Source organism: Labeo rohita, chromosome 9, assembly GCF_022985175.1.
Source record: "Labeo rohita strain BAU-BD-2019 chromosome 9, IGBB_LRoh.1.0, whole genome shotgun sequence".
Classification (NCBI taxonomy): domain Eukaryota; kingdom Metazoa; phylum Chordata; class Actinopteri; order Cypriniformes; family Cyprinidae; genus Labeo; species Labeo rohita.
Window position 1 is genome coordinate 23,385,503 of NC_066877.1, and position 13,061 is coordinate 23,398,563.

The following is a 13,061-nucleotide window of genomic DNA, read 5'->3' on the forward strand; positions in this document are numbered from 1 at the left end:
TTATTTATGGTGCACAAAATTCATGGTCTTTCCCTAAAATGTCAAAGCTTTGTGCACTTTTTCAATTAGTATGTTCATATGCATGCATGCTAATTAAATAAAATGAGCAAAATGCTACAACTACAAATGCAGTATAAATCGAAAGTCGAATTGTCATCGTTATGGATGTGAGTGTTTGTGTGTGGTTTCAGGAGTCCGCCCTCCAGCAGAGAAGCCAGCTACGTGCCTTCTGTGAGAAATGTCACCGCTGTCTCTCGCACGCTGAGCAGCTTGTACGAGAGCAAGTGAGCATCACGTTTCTCTCTCTGTTCACAGCATAGCACTCGATTCAGCCCTTTCTTCAAAGTGGATTATTCCAAGCACATCAGAGCGTATTGTCTGTGCGTTAAGCTGTAGCATGTGTGCCAGTGGGCCGATGCGCTGGCATTGTTTGAATCCTGTTTGTTTTGACTTTAATTTCTCACTGAGTGCCCTTGGCACCTGCGTTGTGTTTTAATGAATCCTCACTCCATGCCAGGGCAGTCTGACAGCAGAAAAACACACTAATTGAAACTAAAACAAATGGAAGTTCCAGACAATCTGTGTTTATTTCAAGACGGCTTTGATTGTCCATGTTTTCAGTGAAGTGAGTTCATATGTTTTTAGGGCTGTAATTTTCATAAAGTTAATTAATTACATCAGTTAATTATCAGTCAGTCAATCAATGCCCCAAAATTAAAAATAATTTATAAACATGAAATTATTGTAGCAGATGAGTAAAGCACTGAGTTTTAATCTCAACAAAAAAAGACATTTGGCTGTTGCATTGCATCTTTTTTTTTTTTTGCCTTTTCCGCCATGAGTGCTTGATTAATTATTTGAGTGTTTTTTTATATAATTAATTGCACTTGACATGTTTTATATTTGTAATATAATGGAAACACTAAATATTTTAGTACATTGATATACTCTTTTGGAGAAAGATATAGTTGGATTTTAATAAAGTTAATTACATCAACAAATTATGTCAATTAACCAATCAATTAATGACAAAACAGCCACAAAATAATTCACAGACATTACATTATTGTAGCAGATGAGTAAAGTTTCAATTTTTGTATTTTTTATAGAATTAATTACGCTTAACATATTTTACATTTGTGATATAATGGAAACAGTAAATAATTTAGTACATTAACACACTCTTTTGGAGAGAGATCTAAATAGATTTTACTAAAGTTAATTAATTACATCAATGAATTATGTCAATTAATCAATCAATTTATGACAAAACAGCCTAAAATAAAAAAATAAAACATTACATTATTGTAGCAGACAAGTAAAACACTTATTTTAAATAAAAACAAAAAAACACCTAAGACCTTCAGCTGTTGCATTGCATCTTTTTGTTTTATTTAGCATCGTTTGCCATGAGTGCTTGATTAATTGTTTATTTTAGTGTTTTTTATATAATTAATTACACTTAACATATTTTATATTTGTGATAAAATGGAAACACAAAATAATTTAGTACATTCATACACTTTTTTTTGGAGAGAGATGTAATTATGTGATTAATTAAAGTTAATTAATTACATTAATGAATTGAATAAATTAATCAGTCAATGAATGACAAAACAGCCCTGAAATAATTCACAAACATTACATTTTTGAGTTTTAATAAAAAAAAAAACATTTAGCTGTTGCATTTTTTTAGCATTTTCTGCCATGAGTGCTTGATTAATTGTTTATTTTAGTATTTTTTTTATATAATTAATTACACTTAACATATTTTATATTGTTGATATAACGGAATCAGAAAATAATTTAGTACACGGATACACTCTTCTGGAGAGAGGTATAATTAGATTTTAATAAAGTTAATTAATTACATCAATGAATTGTCTATTAATTAATCAATTAATGACAAAACAGCCCTGAAATAATTCACAAACATGAAATTTTTGTAGCAAGTTTAATAATAAAAAAAAAAACTTTAGCTGTTGCACTGCATCTCTTTGTTTTTTTGTTTTTTTTTAAGCATCTTCCGCCACAAGTGCTTGATTTTTTTATTTTAGAATTTTTATATAATTAATAACACTTAATGTGTTTATATTTATGAAATAATAGAAACACTATTATTTATAACACAATTATTTAGTACATTGATACACTCTTTTGGAGATTAATTAAAATTATAGTAGATTTTACATAATAATTTGTGTTAAATTGTTTACTTTATATAACATCTGTTGATCAGGCACTGTCTGTTTTATGTTGTTTTTCACAAAGGCCTTCATGTGTCTGAGTGATGTTCTCATAGCTCATAATTACCGGCTTCAGATGTGGGATTCGTCTGCAGGCACTCCATTGCTGTACACCCCTGATCCCAAACTCCAGAAAGCTCTTCTATCCTTTGTCGTGGAACATGTCTTCACCAGCCCTGAGCAGGACTCCCACAGTAGTAAAGGTTCTCTTCTCTTTTCATTTACAGAAAATCTTAAGGGTTCTTGTCTGGCCTGTGCTCTACTGTGGGCTGAGATGTGGACTGCCTCAACAGAGCCAGTGTTAGATAAATTATTTAGAGATTTGTTGCCTTTTAGATATTTTTTGCATGGTTTTGAGGTTTAACTGAGGTTTCTTTGGAAAAAATGCAAACAAAAAACTTAGATGTTGCTGGAACTCAATGACGCACTTAACATGGGATGTGCGAAGAGGATGGTTTTAAGGGAGGTCCCAACATTAACACTCTCTAAGTGCCAAATGTGCCAAATATCTTGATGAGCAGTTCGTAGTTTTTAAACCATCTACTAAAGAAAACATCTGATGTGATTTTTTTTTTTTTTTTAAACCTTTTTTTTTCGTGGAAAATTTGCCATTACAAGATTATCTGGAATACCTAAGGGTATCATAAAATTCTGCCACTAAAATTCACAGGGCCCGGGACAAACTTTTTATGTGTGGGTGTGGGCTCCCCCTCCCCTGGGCCCAATTAAACCACAGAGACGAAAACATGAGGAACAAAATCACAACGGCTCTTGATGCTTTTGTGACAGACGCAGTTTCCCTGAGAGACAGAGGTTGTCTCATTCTATATATGATGCTCTGAGTGACACAGTGACATGTGCTGTTTGTCAGAAATATGCAAGGAAAAACAGCTACATAATTCCTATCTCAGAGGTAAATAGTTTTTTTTTTTTTTTTTAAAGCTATAATCTTTCTATATATATGTGTGTGTATGTATACTATGTGTATATATACATATATAATGTATTCTTGAGCACCAATTCAGCATATTAGAATGATTTCTTAAGGATCATGTGATGCTGAAGACTGGAGTAATGATGCTGAAAATTCAGCTTTGCATGACAGGAATAAATTACATTTTACCTATATTCTAAAAAGAATTCCATATGGAATTAAGAATTGCTTTTTGGCCATGCAGTACTTTTTAAACTGCAATTGTGATGTATACAATACAAAGGTGTCCTGATAGAAAAGAATAGTCTCAATTTCACCAGCAGATGGCAGTCTGCCTCTACATCTGCCTGTGTTAAGCACAAAACAATCACATAAAGAAACCCAATCAGCCTCATTCTCCTTCTATTAGTGGAAAGCATTGTAACAGAACACAGGATTTGTTTGTGGTTAGTTAATCTAATTGCACCGCCACCTTCTCACTGACCTATCAAACATGCTATTGAATCAAGGAGTGCAAGTCTAACAGATAATGCATTATGATAATAATCCCTTATGATATCATTACATAAGATCTTACAGAAGTTGCACTTGTAAATGAACAGGTAATTAGATCAACACAGAGCCCTGTGGAATTATATTTAGAAGCCCACATGAAAGCCAAGAAGCTTTGGTAGGCATATACAAAATGACTACATACACTAAAAAAATCAATATCAACTCTTCTAAACTAGTTTTTATGTTGTTTTTGGCCTTTGTGTTACTTTAAGACAAACACAAGCAGCGTGTGAGATAACATCAGATTTTGGGGTATTTGATTAGAAATGAAGTGTGACTAAAGCAAATCGTATCAGTTCTATAAATATTTCAGAGGGTTGTCGATTCGTGCTGGCACAAATTCCTTACCTCTTGAAAAATGCAATATAAGCTTTTGCTGGTAACATGTAATAAAAAGCAATTTAGTTATTGGATTTTCTTCACGTCACTAATGCTGTTATGAAACCTCTCTATTAAGTGATGGCTTCAGGACCAGGCAGGACGACGACAGACACATTCTGTTTCCAGAGCAGAAAATGTTGTTAACTTTAGCTCACCTCAGGAAAGCATTTCATTTATAAGATTTGAGTATCATAATTATACCGCTCTCTTATTGAATCTCAGCCCCTCTGTTTCAAGCTGTCTCTCTCTCTCTGTGTCTGTCTGGGCAGTCAGTGAGAGTGAGTCTGGAGACGGACGGCTGGAAGACTTGCACCGGCGGAGAAATCTTCTGGCGGCGTACTGCAAGCTCATAGTGCACAGTGTACTAGAGATGAGCATGGCTGCTGAGGTTTTTAAGCAGTATGTGAAGGTATGACACTTCACTCATCATGCAGGTTTCCTGTCTCTTTCATTCTGATCTGTTTCAGAGATAATTTTATGCTTATTCTGTACTTTGTTCCTCAGTATAAGTTCTGCAGATAAGCACCGTAGGCGGAATAGCACCCCAACATGCATTTTCAACAGGAAATTACGATGTTCACAGCAAATGTTAAAAAATATAACACATACACTACCAGTCAAAAGTTTTTGAACAGTAAGATTTTTAATGTTTTTTAAAGAAGTCTCTTCTGCTCACCAAGTCTGCATTTATTTGATGCAAAATACAGCAAAAGCAGTAATATTGTGAAATATTTTTACTGTTTGGAATAACTGCTTTCTATTTGAATATATTTAAAAATGTATTTTATTCCTGTGATCAAAGCTACATTTTCAGCATCATTACTCCAGTCTTCAGATCACATGATCCTTCAGAAATCATTCTAATATGCTGATTTGCTGTTCAAGAAACATTTTTTATTAATTATTAATATCAATATTTAATACGGTTGAGTACATTTTTCAGGATTCTTTGATGAATAAAAAGATCCAAAGATCAGCATTTATCTGAAATAAAAAGCTTTTATAATATTGTACACTATACCATTCAAAAGCTTGGAGTTAGTGTGTATGTATATATATATATGGAAAGAAATTATACAAATTAATACTTTTATTTAGCAAGGATGCTTTACGTTGATCAAAAGTGATGACAAAGACATTTATAATCTTACAAAGATTTCTATTTCAGATAAATGCTGTTCTTCTTTCTATTCATCAAAGAAACCTGAAAAAATTCCCCTCTGCTGCTTTCAACATAATAATAATAATAATAGTAATAATAATAATAATAATAATAATAATAAATGTTTTTTTTAGCAGCAAATCAGAATATCACAGTGATTTCTGAAGGATCATGTGACTGGAGTAATGATGCTAAAAATTCAGCTTTAAAAACACAGGAATAAATTAAATTTTAAAATATATTCAAATAGAAATTTGTTATTTTAAATTATAAAAATATTTTTAAGTTTTTGCTGTACTTTGGATCAAAAAAATGCAGGCTTGGTGCGCAGAAGAGACTTCTTTAAAAAACATTAAAAATCTTACTGTTCAAAAACTTTTGACTGATATTATTAGTGTATAATAATAGAAAATACATATATAATACAAATATAAAATATTAATGTTATAGGAAATATATATAAGTAATAGAAAAAATAAAAAATAAAAATGTATTTAGCATATTAGATGGAGGTGGTCTGTTCATTTGGCTCATCTTTTCTTAACCGGAGCTTCTAGGGTTGGAATTTACGATAAGTGGGATTTACAGTGCTTTGTGTGTTTGTGTATTTGTGTGTTTGGCACGCTGACATGTTTGGAATGCCCGCTTGGCTCGGCCAGCACAGAGCCGCCAACATTCTCTTAGCAACATTCTTTCTGATGAGGCCTTTCGAAGAGAAAACCACACACACACACATGCTCACTCTGAATCCCATCATTCTGAACGACAGCTTTTAAAGTTGAGGCAAATGACGTTAAGCTGGCAAGTGCCGCAAACCCCTCATTTGAACAGCTTCCTCCTGGTAACAAATGGTCACTTTTCTAAATCGTATAACACTGGAATATTTCACAACCACCTAGAGTGAATATGTAGTAGAATATGTAGTAAAGCAAATAAGCAGTAATAAATGAAGGCTGTTGTTTAGCAATAGGTGGGTCAGTGGCTGAGGGTGGTTAATGCAGACCCTTTAACTGGCTAAGTCTCAAAAGCCACTCGGTGTGTGTTTTAAAAGGGACATCGGATGTAAAATTCACTTTATAAATGAGTCTTATCAGTGTGTGGATACAACCATGCTACAATGATAAAAATACACTCACTCCTTTTTAATCCCCAAAAAACCTAAACAGTCTTAATTTTTAAAGCCGTTTGATTTTCTGAGCAGTATGATGTCATACTGCTCAAGCCCCGCCCATGACTGCTGACAGACTGTCCCGTATTGTAATTTTTTACCCTCGGCCAGTTGTACGCTGTGCGCCATTTTCTGCGCACAAGCAGCTGTAGCGACAACAGTCTCGTAAGCAATGCATGTGTTTTGTATTTGGATGTAAAAGTAAAGGTGAGTCTTCATTTTCTCCCGACATAAAGCCACTGAGGACGCAGTGGATTAGTTTTGTTTTTGAAGGTAATGCGCCACCGCATACACAAAAAAATGGAAGAGAGGGGCTCATTAGCATTTAAAGAGACATGCACCGACACAGGTCGCTGTGAACAGAACTGGTTTTGACAAGGTAAAAATGTTGTTTTACACAACCATTGAGGAATTTTATCCAAAGCATGTTACAGGCGTTTCATGAAGACCCTAAAGAATCATACCAACTTGTGGAAAATGGGCATCCGATGTCCCCTTTAAATAACAGAAATATGTGTCGGAAATTTTACTTTCTGAGAGAAACCCCCTATAATATATAATGTATATAATGTAACACTTTTCTTATATCTACACAGAAATATTGTGTGTAAAATATACAGCTCAAGCTTTAATTTGACACAGGCTGTCATCATTAAATATATTATTTACCTATCTTTAAAGCACCGTTTACATGGAGCAAACTCCACACTTTCTTCAAAAAAAGAATAAAATAAAATAGTAATTGACAGTACAATATTTTTTAAAACATACATTTAATGATACTTTAATATGAGTTTATTTTGTAATATCTTTAAATATGAAATATTAAAAAAATTAAATATTCTGGTATTATTTGCTCATTAATAATGCAAGGTAAATATGTTCCATATGCCTTTAATTCAAAACTAAGATTTTTTGTTTGGTTGTTTTTTTTTTTTTTGGAATAGAAGGATGCATTAAATAGAAGTGATAGTTGTATGTTTATATTGTTACAAAAATATATTTTAAAGAAATAGTATTCTTTAGAATTTTGAAAAATGTGACATTTCAGCTTTGAAAATTAATTTTTTGAAAAAATTACATTGTAAAATATATTAAAATAGAAAAAAGTTATTTTTAATTGTAATAATATTGTACAATATTAGTGTTTTTAATGTACTTTTGATAATAAATAAATAAATAAATGCAGCCTTGGTGAGCATAAGAGACGTCTTTTACAAAAAATTAAAAAATCTTACCTACCTACAAGTTATGAATGGTAGTGCATATTGAACTAAACCCCTAAAATCAGGGAGGAGATGATCTTCAGCAAGATCATTTGGACAACTAAATATCTTTTACAGTGCTGGGCAATGATTAATCGCTATTGATCGCATCCAAAATAAAAGTTTTTGTGTACATAATATATGTGTGTGTACTGTGTATATTTATTATGTATATATATATAAAGACTAGCACATACAGTATGTATTTTGAAAATATTTACATGTATATATATTCATAAAACTTGTATCTAAATATATTTAATATATAAACAACATAGTTTTCTTAAATGTATACATGTATGCGTGTGTATTTAAATATACACGTAATAAATATACACAGTACACACACATATGTATACATAAACGTTCATTTTGGATGCGATTAATTGCTGCCCAGCACTAATCTTTTACGGTCACTTTTTCTTTTGAGGGACTAGTATAAATAATTAAATGTGATAATTGCCATCACAAATTAATTTTGACCCTGAATATCCCTCTAATAATGAAGTGGAGTACGATGCACGGCATGATATATGTGTTGCATTTTATGTTTGAGCATGAATGCCACCATATTAGAAGTTAAAAAAAATCTTAAACCTCTGATGACTAATAGTCTACACTTTCCAGAGTCTTATCCGGCGGGCCAGACAGACTTATGGGTAATGTGCTTTCAGTATGCCACAGGCTTGCATTCCTAGGCGTGCAGCCATATGGCAGACTTGGAGCCACATTGAGCGTTCTTCACAGGCTGTATCGCTCACTGCTGTTGTATCTCCCCTGCAGTACTACAATGACTTCGGCGACATCATCAAAGAGACCCTGAACAGGACACGGCAGATGGACAAGATCGAAAGCGCACGCACGCTGGTGCAGTGCCTTCAGCAGGTATGGAGGCTGCAGTCCTTCACCAGCCCTCTCTCTCATGTGACGTGCCTCTGTGTGGCACATCTGCTCAGCCGGTTGTCCCAGGCCCCTGTGCTCTCTGCTCTCTGATGGGCCCCTGCAGCTGTCGACACCTCAGAGACACAGTGAATCCACCCTCCCGCCATCCCATCATGCTTAGTGTGGAATGTTCTAGAAGCTCTTTCACTCCTTGTATAGCTTAATGGTAGATCTGAGAAAGAAAACCCGATATATACAGTTGAAGTCAAAAGTTAACATACACCTTGCAGAATCTGCAAAATGTTAATTGTTTTAACAAAATAAGAAGGATCATGCAAAATGCATGAATAAGATATTTCACATAAAAGACGATTACATGAAGTCCACAAGAGAAAATAATAGTTGAATTTGTAAAAATGACCCGGTTCAAAAGTTTACATACACTTGATTCTTAATACTGTGTTGTTACCTGAATGATCCACAGCTGTATTTTTTTGTTTAGTGATAGTTGTTCATGAGTCCCTTGTTTGTCCTGAGCAGTTAAACTGCCCGCTGTTCTTTAGAAAAATCCTTCAGGTCCCAGTTTTTTTGGATTTTCAGCATTTTTGTGTATTTGAACCCTTTCCAGCAATGACTGTTTGATTTTGAGATCCATCTTTTCACACTAAGGACAACTGAGGGACTCATATGACACTATTACAGAAGGTTCAAACGCTCACTGATGCTCCAGAAGAAAACACAATGCATTGCAAGACGCGTGGGGTGAAAACTTTTTGAAGATCAGGGTAAATTTAACTTATTTTGTCTTCTGGGAAACATGTAAGTATCTTCTATAGTGTCTGAAGGGCAGCACTAAATGAAAAAAATATGATATTTAGGCAAAATAAGAAAAATGTACACATCTTCATTCTGTTCAAAAGTTTTCACCCCCTCGCTCTTATTACATCGTGTTAACTTCTGAAGCATCAGTGAGCGTTTGAACCTTCTGTAATAGTTGCATATGAGTCCCTCAGTTGTCCTCAGTGTAAAAAGATGAATCTCAAACTCATACAATCTTTATTGGAAAGGGTTCAAATACACAAAAATGCTGAAAAACCAAAGAATTTGTGGGACCTGAAGGATTTTTCTGAAGAAAAGCGGGCAGTTTAACTGTTTAGGGCAAACAAGGGACTCATGAACTATCACTAGTATTGAAATAGTGATGAAATAGGCAGATTTTCTGTAAGCTGTCTCATGCGCATGGACTCATATACATTTTCTGTGTGTGTTTAGCTGTATCTGAGGCTGAAACAGGAGCAGGACAGAGGAAACACATGCAGCTCCAGAGTTCAGACTTACAGCAGCATCAAGGAGCTGGCCAGACGTTTCTCGCTCACCTTCGGATGGGACCAGATCAAATCCCGCGAGTCCCTGGCCATGATTCACAGGTACCACAGTACACCCTGCAGACTCTACCGCTGTGCTGACTCAGTGTCAGCGAGTTCACGACAGATGTCTGGCATAGTGACACAGCTAAAACCGACTGATTGCTATGTCTGTCCACAAATAAAAATAGTTACGTGAAGATGCTGCACCGCTTCATTTAGCCAGTACAGAAGAGTCCTGTCTTTGGTTATTTTAGGGCTGAGAAATTCATTTTGCCAGCTGTAATTCTGAACTTATATTAGGATTCAAATATAGATGGATAGGAGAAGAAATATTCAGGTCTTAAAAGGAAATGTCCTCTTAAGAGTGTGAATGAATAAGTGGGTTTCTCTGTGCAGGGACGGAATTGAATTTGTTTTCAAAGGGTTCGTTCAGCAGTCTGAGAAACACTCTCCACCGTACATCTCATACCTCACCATCCTCAGCGAATTCTCAAGCAAACTGCTCAAACCGGACAAGAAGACTATGTAAGTTAAAGAGCTAGTTCAACCAAAAATGAAAATTCTGTCATTAATTACTCTCCCTCATGTCATTCCAAACTCGTAAGACCTTCGTTTATCTTTGGGACGAACCTTTTTTTGACCCTGAATAGACAGCAAATGCAACTGAAATGTTCCCAGGCCCAGAAATGTAGTAAGGACATTTGGGATGACATGGTTTGGAATGACATGAGGGTGAGTAATTAATGACAGAATTTTCATTTTTGAGTGAACTATCCCTTTAAAGCTAAAACAAAATTAATTCTGCACACTTGACATGTTACTTTCTTGGATCTTAACATTTTTTTTAACCGGTTGTATCTTCCTCAGCTACAGTTATTTGCAGAAGTTTGCTGGTGAGCAGGTCATCAACAACAGAGAGGAATGCTGGATGCCGCTGATTTACTACAGAGCGTCTCTGATGGGCACGGCCGAGGGAGAAGATGCCGTCTCCTTCATCAGCTCCGATACCAACAAACAGCCCTCTATCACCAACCGCTCCAGATCACCCTCTGTCAAACAACTCAACTCTGAAGGTATGAATGCTAAGTGGGTCACATCTGAGTTGTTGACAAATAACATGGTCATGAACTATTTCAAAATCAAGGTTTTAGGTTAATATTGATATGAGTTTTATAATTAAAATGTTTTATTCATTTATAATACTTTACTGTATTATGTATAATATGTGACCATGGCTGGACCACAAAACCAGTCATAAGGGTCAGTTTTTTTAAATTAAGATTTATATTTAATCTGAAAACTGAATAATTAAGCTTTCCATTGATGTATGGTTTGTTGGAATAGGACAATATTTGTCTTTGTCTCTAAAAAAATCTAAATTTTGAGAAAAGTTGTCCAAATGAAGTTCTCATGTAATACTAATCAAAAATTAAGTTTTGATATATTTAAGGTAGGAAATGTACAACATATCTTCATGGAACCTCATCTTTATTTAATATCCTAATGATTTTTGGCATAACAGAAAAATTTGACCTATACGGTGTATTGTTTGCAATTGCTACAAACAAACCCGTGCTACTTACGACTGGTTTTGTGGTCCAGGGGCACATATTTATACTGTACTGTATACGTACGTTTCCTCTATGGAGGCAAGGGAGGCAGTGCCTCCTCAAAATATTGGAGGCATATTGGGATGAAAACATGATCTGTGGGAGGTTTTAGTGAGTGATCAGCTTGGTGAAATTTAAAGTAAATCTGTCTGTGACCAATATTTTGTCGAGCTTTCAAGTTTGAGATTTGACTGATGATCCCAAAAATTAAAAAAAAAAAAAAAAAAGTTAAAAATTAACTATCAAAGAGAATAGCACAATATAAGTTCACAAACAAAATATATTGATTAAATTGTTACTGCCTTTCATTATTATTTTGGAATAAACGTAATTGCTTAAAAATACTAACTTGATGACATTCATGCTTGGCTTTAATAAATAGAACATTGATTACATTGTTAATGTAAAAATGTTAACTTTTTCTGATAGTGTAACTAAAATTACATTTATTCATAATAATATAAATTATTAAAACAATTAGTACAAAATTAACAATGTATACATATATAATTAAAAAAATATACAATTATACATGTCAGCTGGTCAAAATAACAATATAGGAGTATTTGCTCATTAGTAAATATATCATAAAATATATTCACAAACATATTGGGCTATGTCCAGGACGTTAATGGTGTTGCTAAGAATTATGTATTTCATAATTTTAGGTTTGATTATAATTCATCTGTTTTTATTTTACAGGTGACCAAAGGTTTCTTTCCCCCTCTTCAGACCCAAAAGGGAACAAGCTTCTGAAAAGGTGAGGTCAATAAACACTCTTACTGACTGTGAAAAGTCAGTCATTTGAGTAACATACTATTGTATTTTTCCTCCATGTGAAGTTTTGAAGACTCGAAAGTCCAACAAGCCCCACTGAGCAGAGAGCAGCTGACCAACAGTATCGTGTCTGCTAAAGGTCCAAGGAGCATTGATGAAGTTGATGTGGATACTGTAGATATCGACGACTAATGTTGTAGTTCACGTCTGTCATCATTGATCTGTTTTTGTATTCACTGTCTTGTGTTGGTAAAGGACAACATTTGCACTACACAATGTCCTATATATAAAAACTGTGCCATTTAAAAATAATCACGATCACATTCATAATAAGGCGGTGCTGAAATATTTGTAAAGAATGTAAATTCATGGTGCATTGATATTGCTGAAAGTTTTGCACAGCCTGTGTGGGCTTAAAAAGACAGAATAATGCACTTTCAAATCTTGATGTTTAAAAACACTCATAGCTAATTGTAGCAAATTTGGACCTTCAATTTTTGTTTCATATTGGCTGCCCTGTGTATGTTTAAACCACAAATACCCATTTTGTTCATAGTAGTGTGGTTTTTATTCAGGTATTCAAATAAGCTACATGTGTTGTAAATTAAAGAGACGCAGCTGTGTTTTTTTTTTTGGGCACAGCTGTTTATGTTCTACTTGTAAAATTAAAACACAGGATATGTTAAGTTTAATAAACAGCAATAAGAACCTGCA

At 34.2% G+C, this 13,061-nt stretch overlaps 1 protein-coding gene across 5 annotated transcripts in view; it reads left to right on the forward strand.

Moving 5' to 3' along the window:
* Positions 1 to 13,061, forward strand: part of si:ch211-269e2.1 (cohesin subunit SA-2) — a 29,644-nt gene extending 16,583 nt beyond the window's left edge. For all 5 annotated transcript variants that reach the window (XM_051119294.1, XM_051119296.1, XM_051119297.1 and 2 more), the window contains 9 exons: positions 192 to 284; positions 2,272 to 2,449; positions 4,386 to 4,525; positions 8,495 to 8,596; positions 9,866 to 10,020; positions 10,357 to 10,485; positions 10,828 to 11,033; positions 12,273 to 12,330; positions 12,413 to 13,061. In XM_051119294.1, the coding sequence (XP_050975251.1) occupies positions 192 to 284; positions 2,272 to 2,449; positions 4,386 to 4,525; positions 8,495 to 8,596; positions 9,866 to 10,020; positions 10,357 to 10,485; positions 10,828 to 11,033; positions 12,273 to 12,330; positions 12,413 to 12,539 (1,188 nt within the window). In that variant the 3' untranslated portion in view covers positions 12,540 to 13,061. The remainder of the gene's footprint in view (positions 1 to 191; positions 285 to 2,271; positions 2,450 to 4,385; positions 4,526 to 8,494; positions 8,597 to 9,865; positions 10,021 to 10,356; positions 10,486 to 10,827; positions 11,034 to 12,272; positions 12,331 to 12,412) is intronic.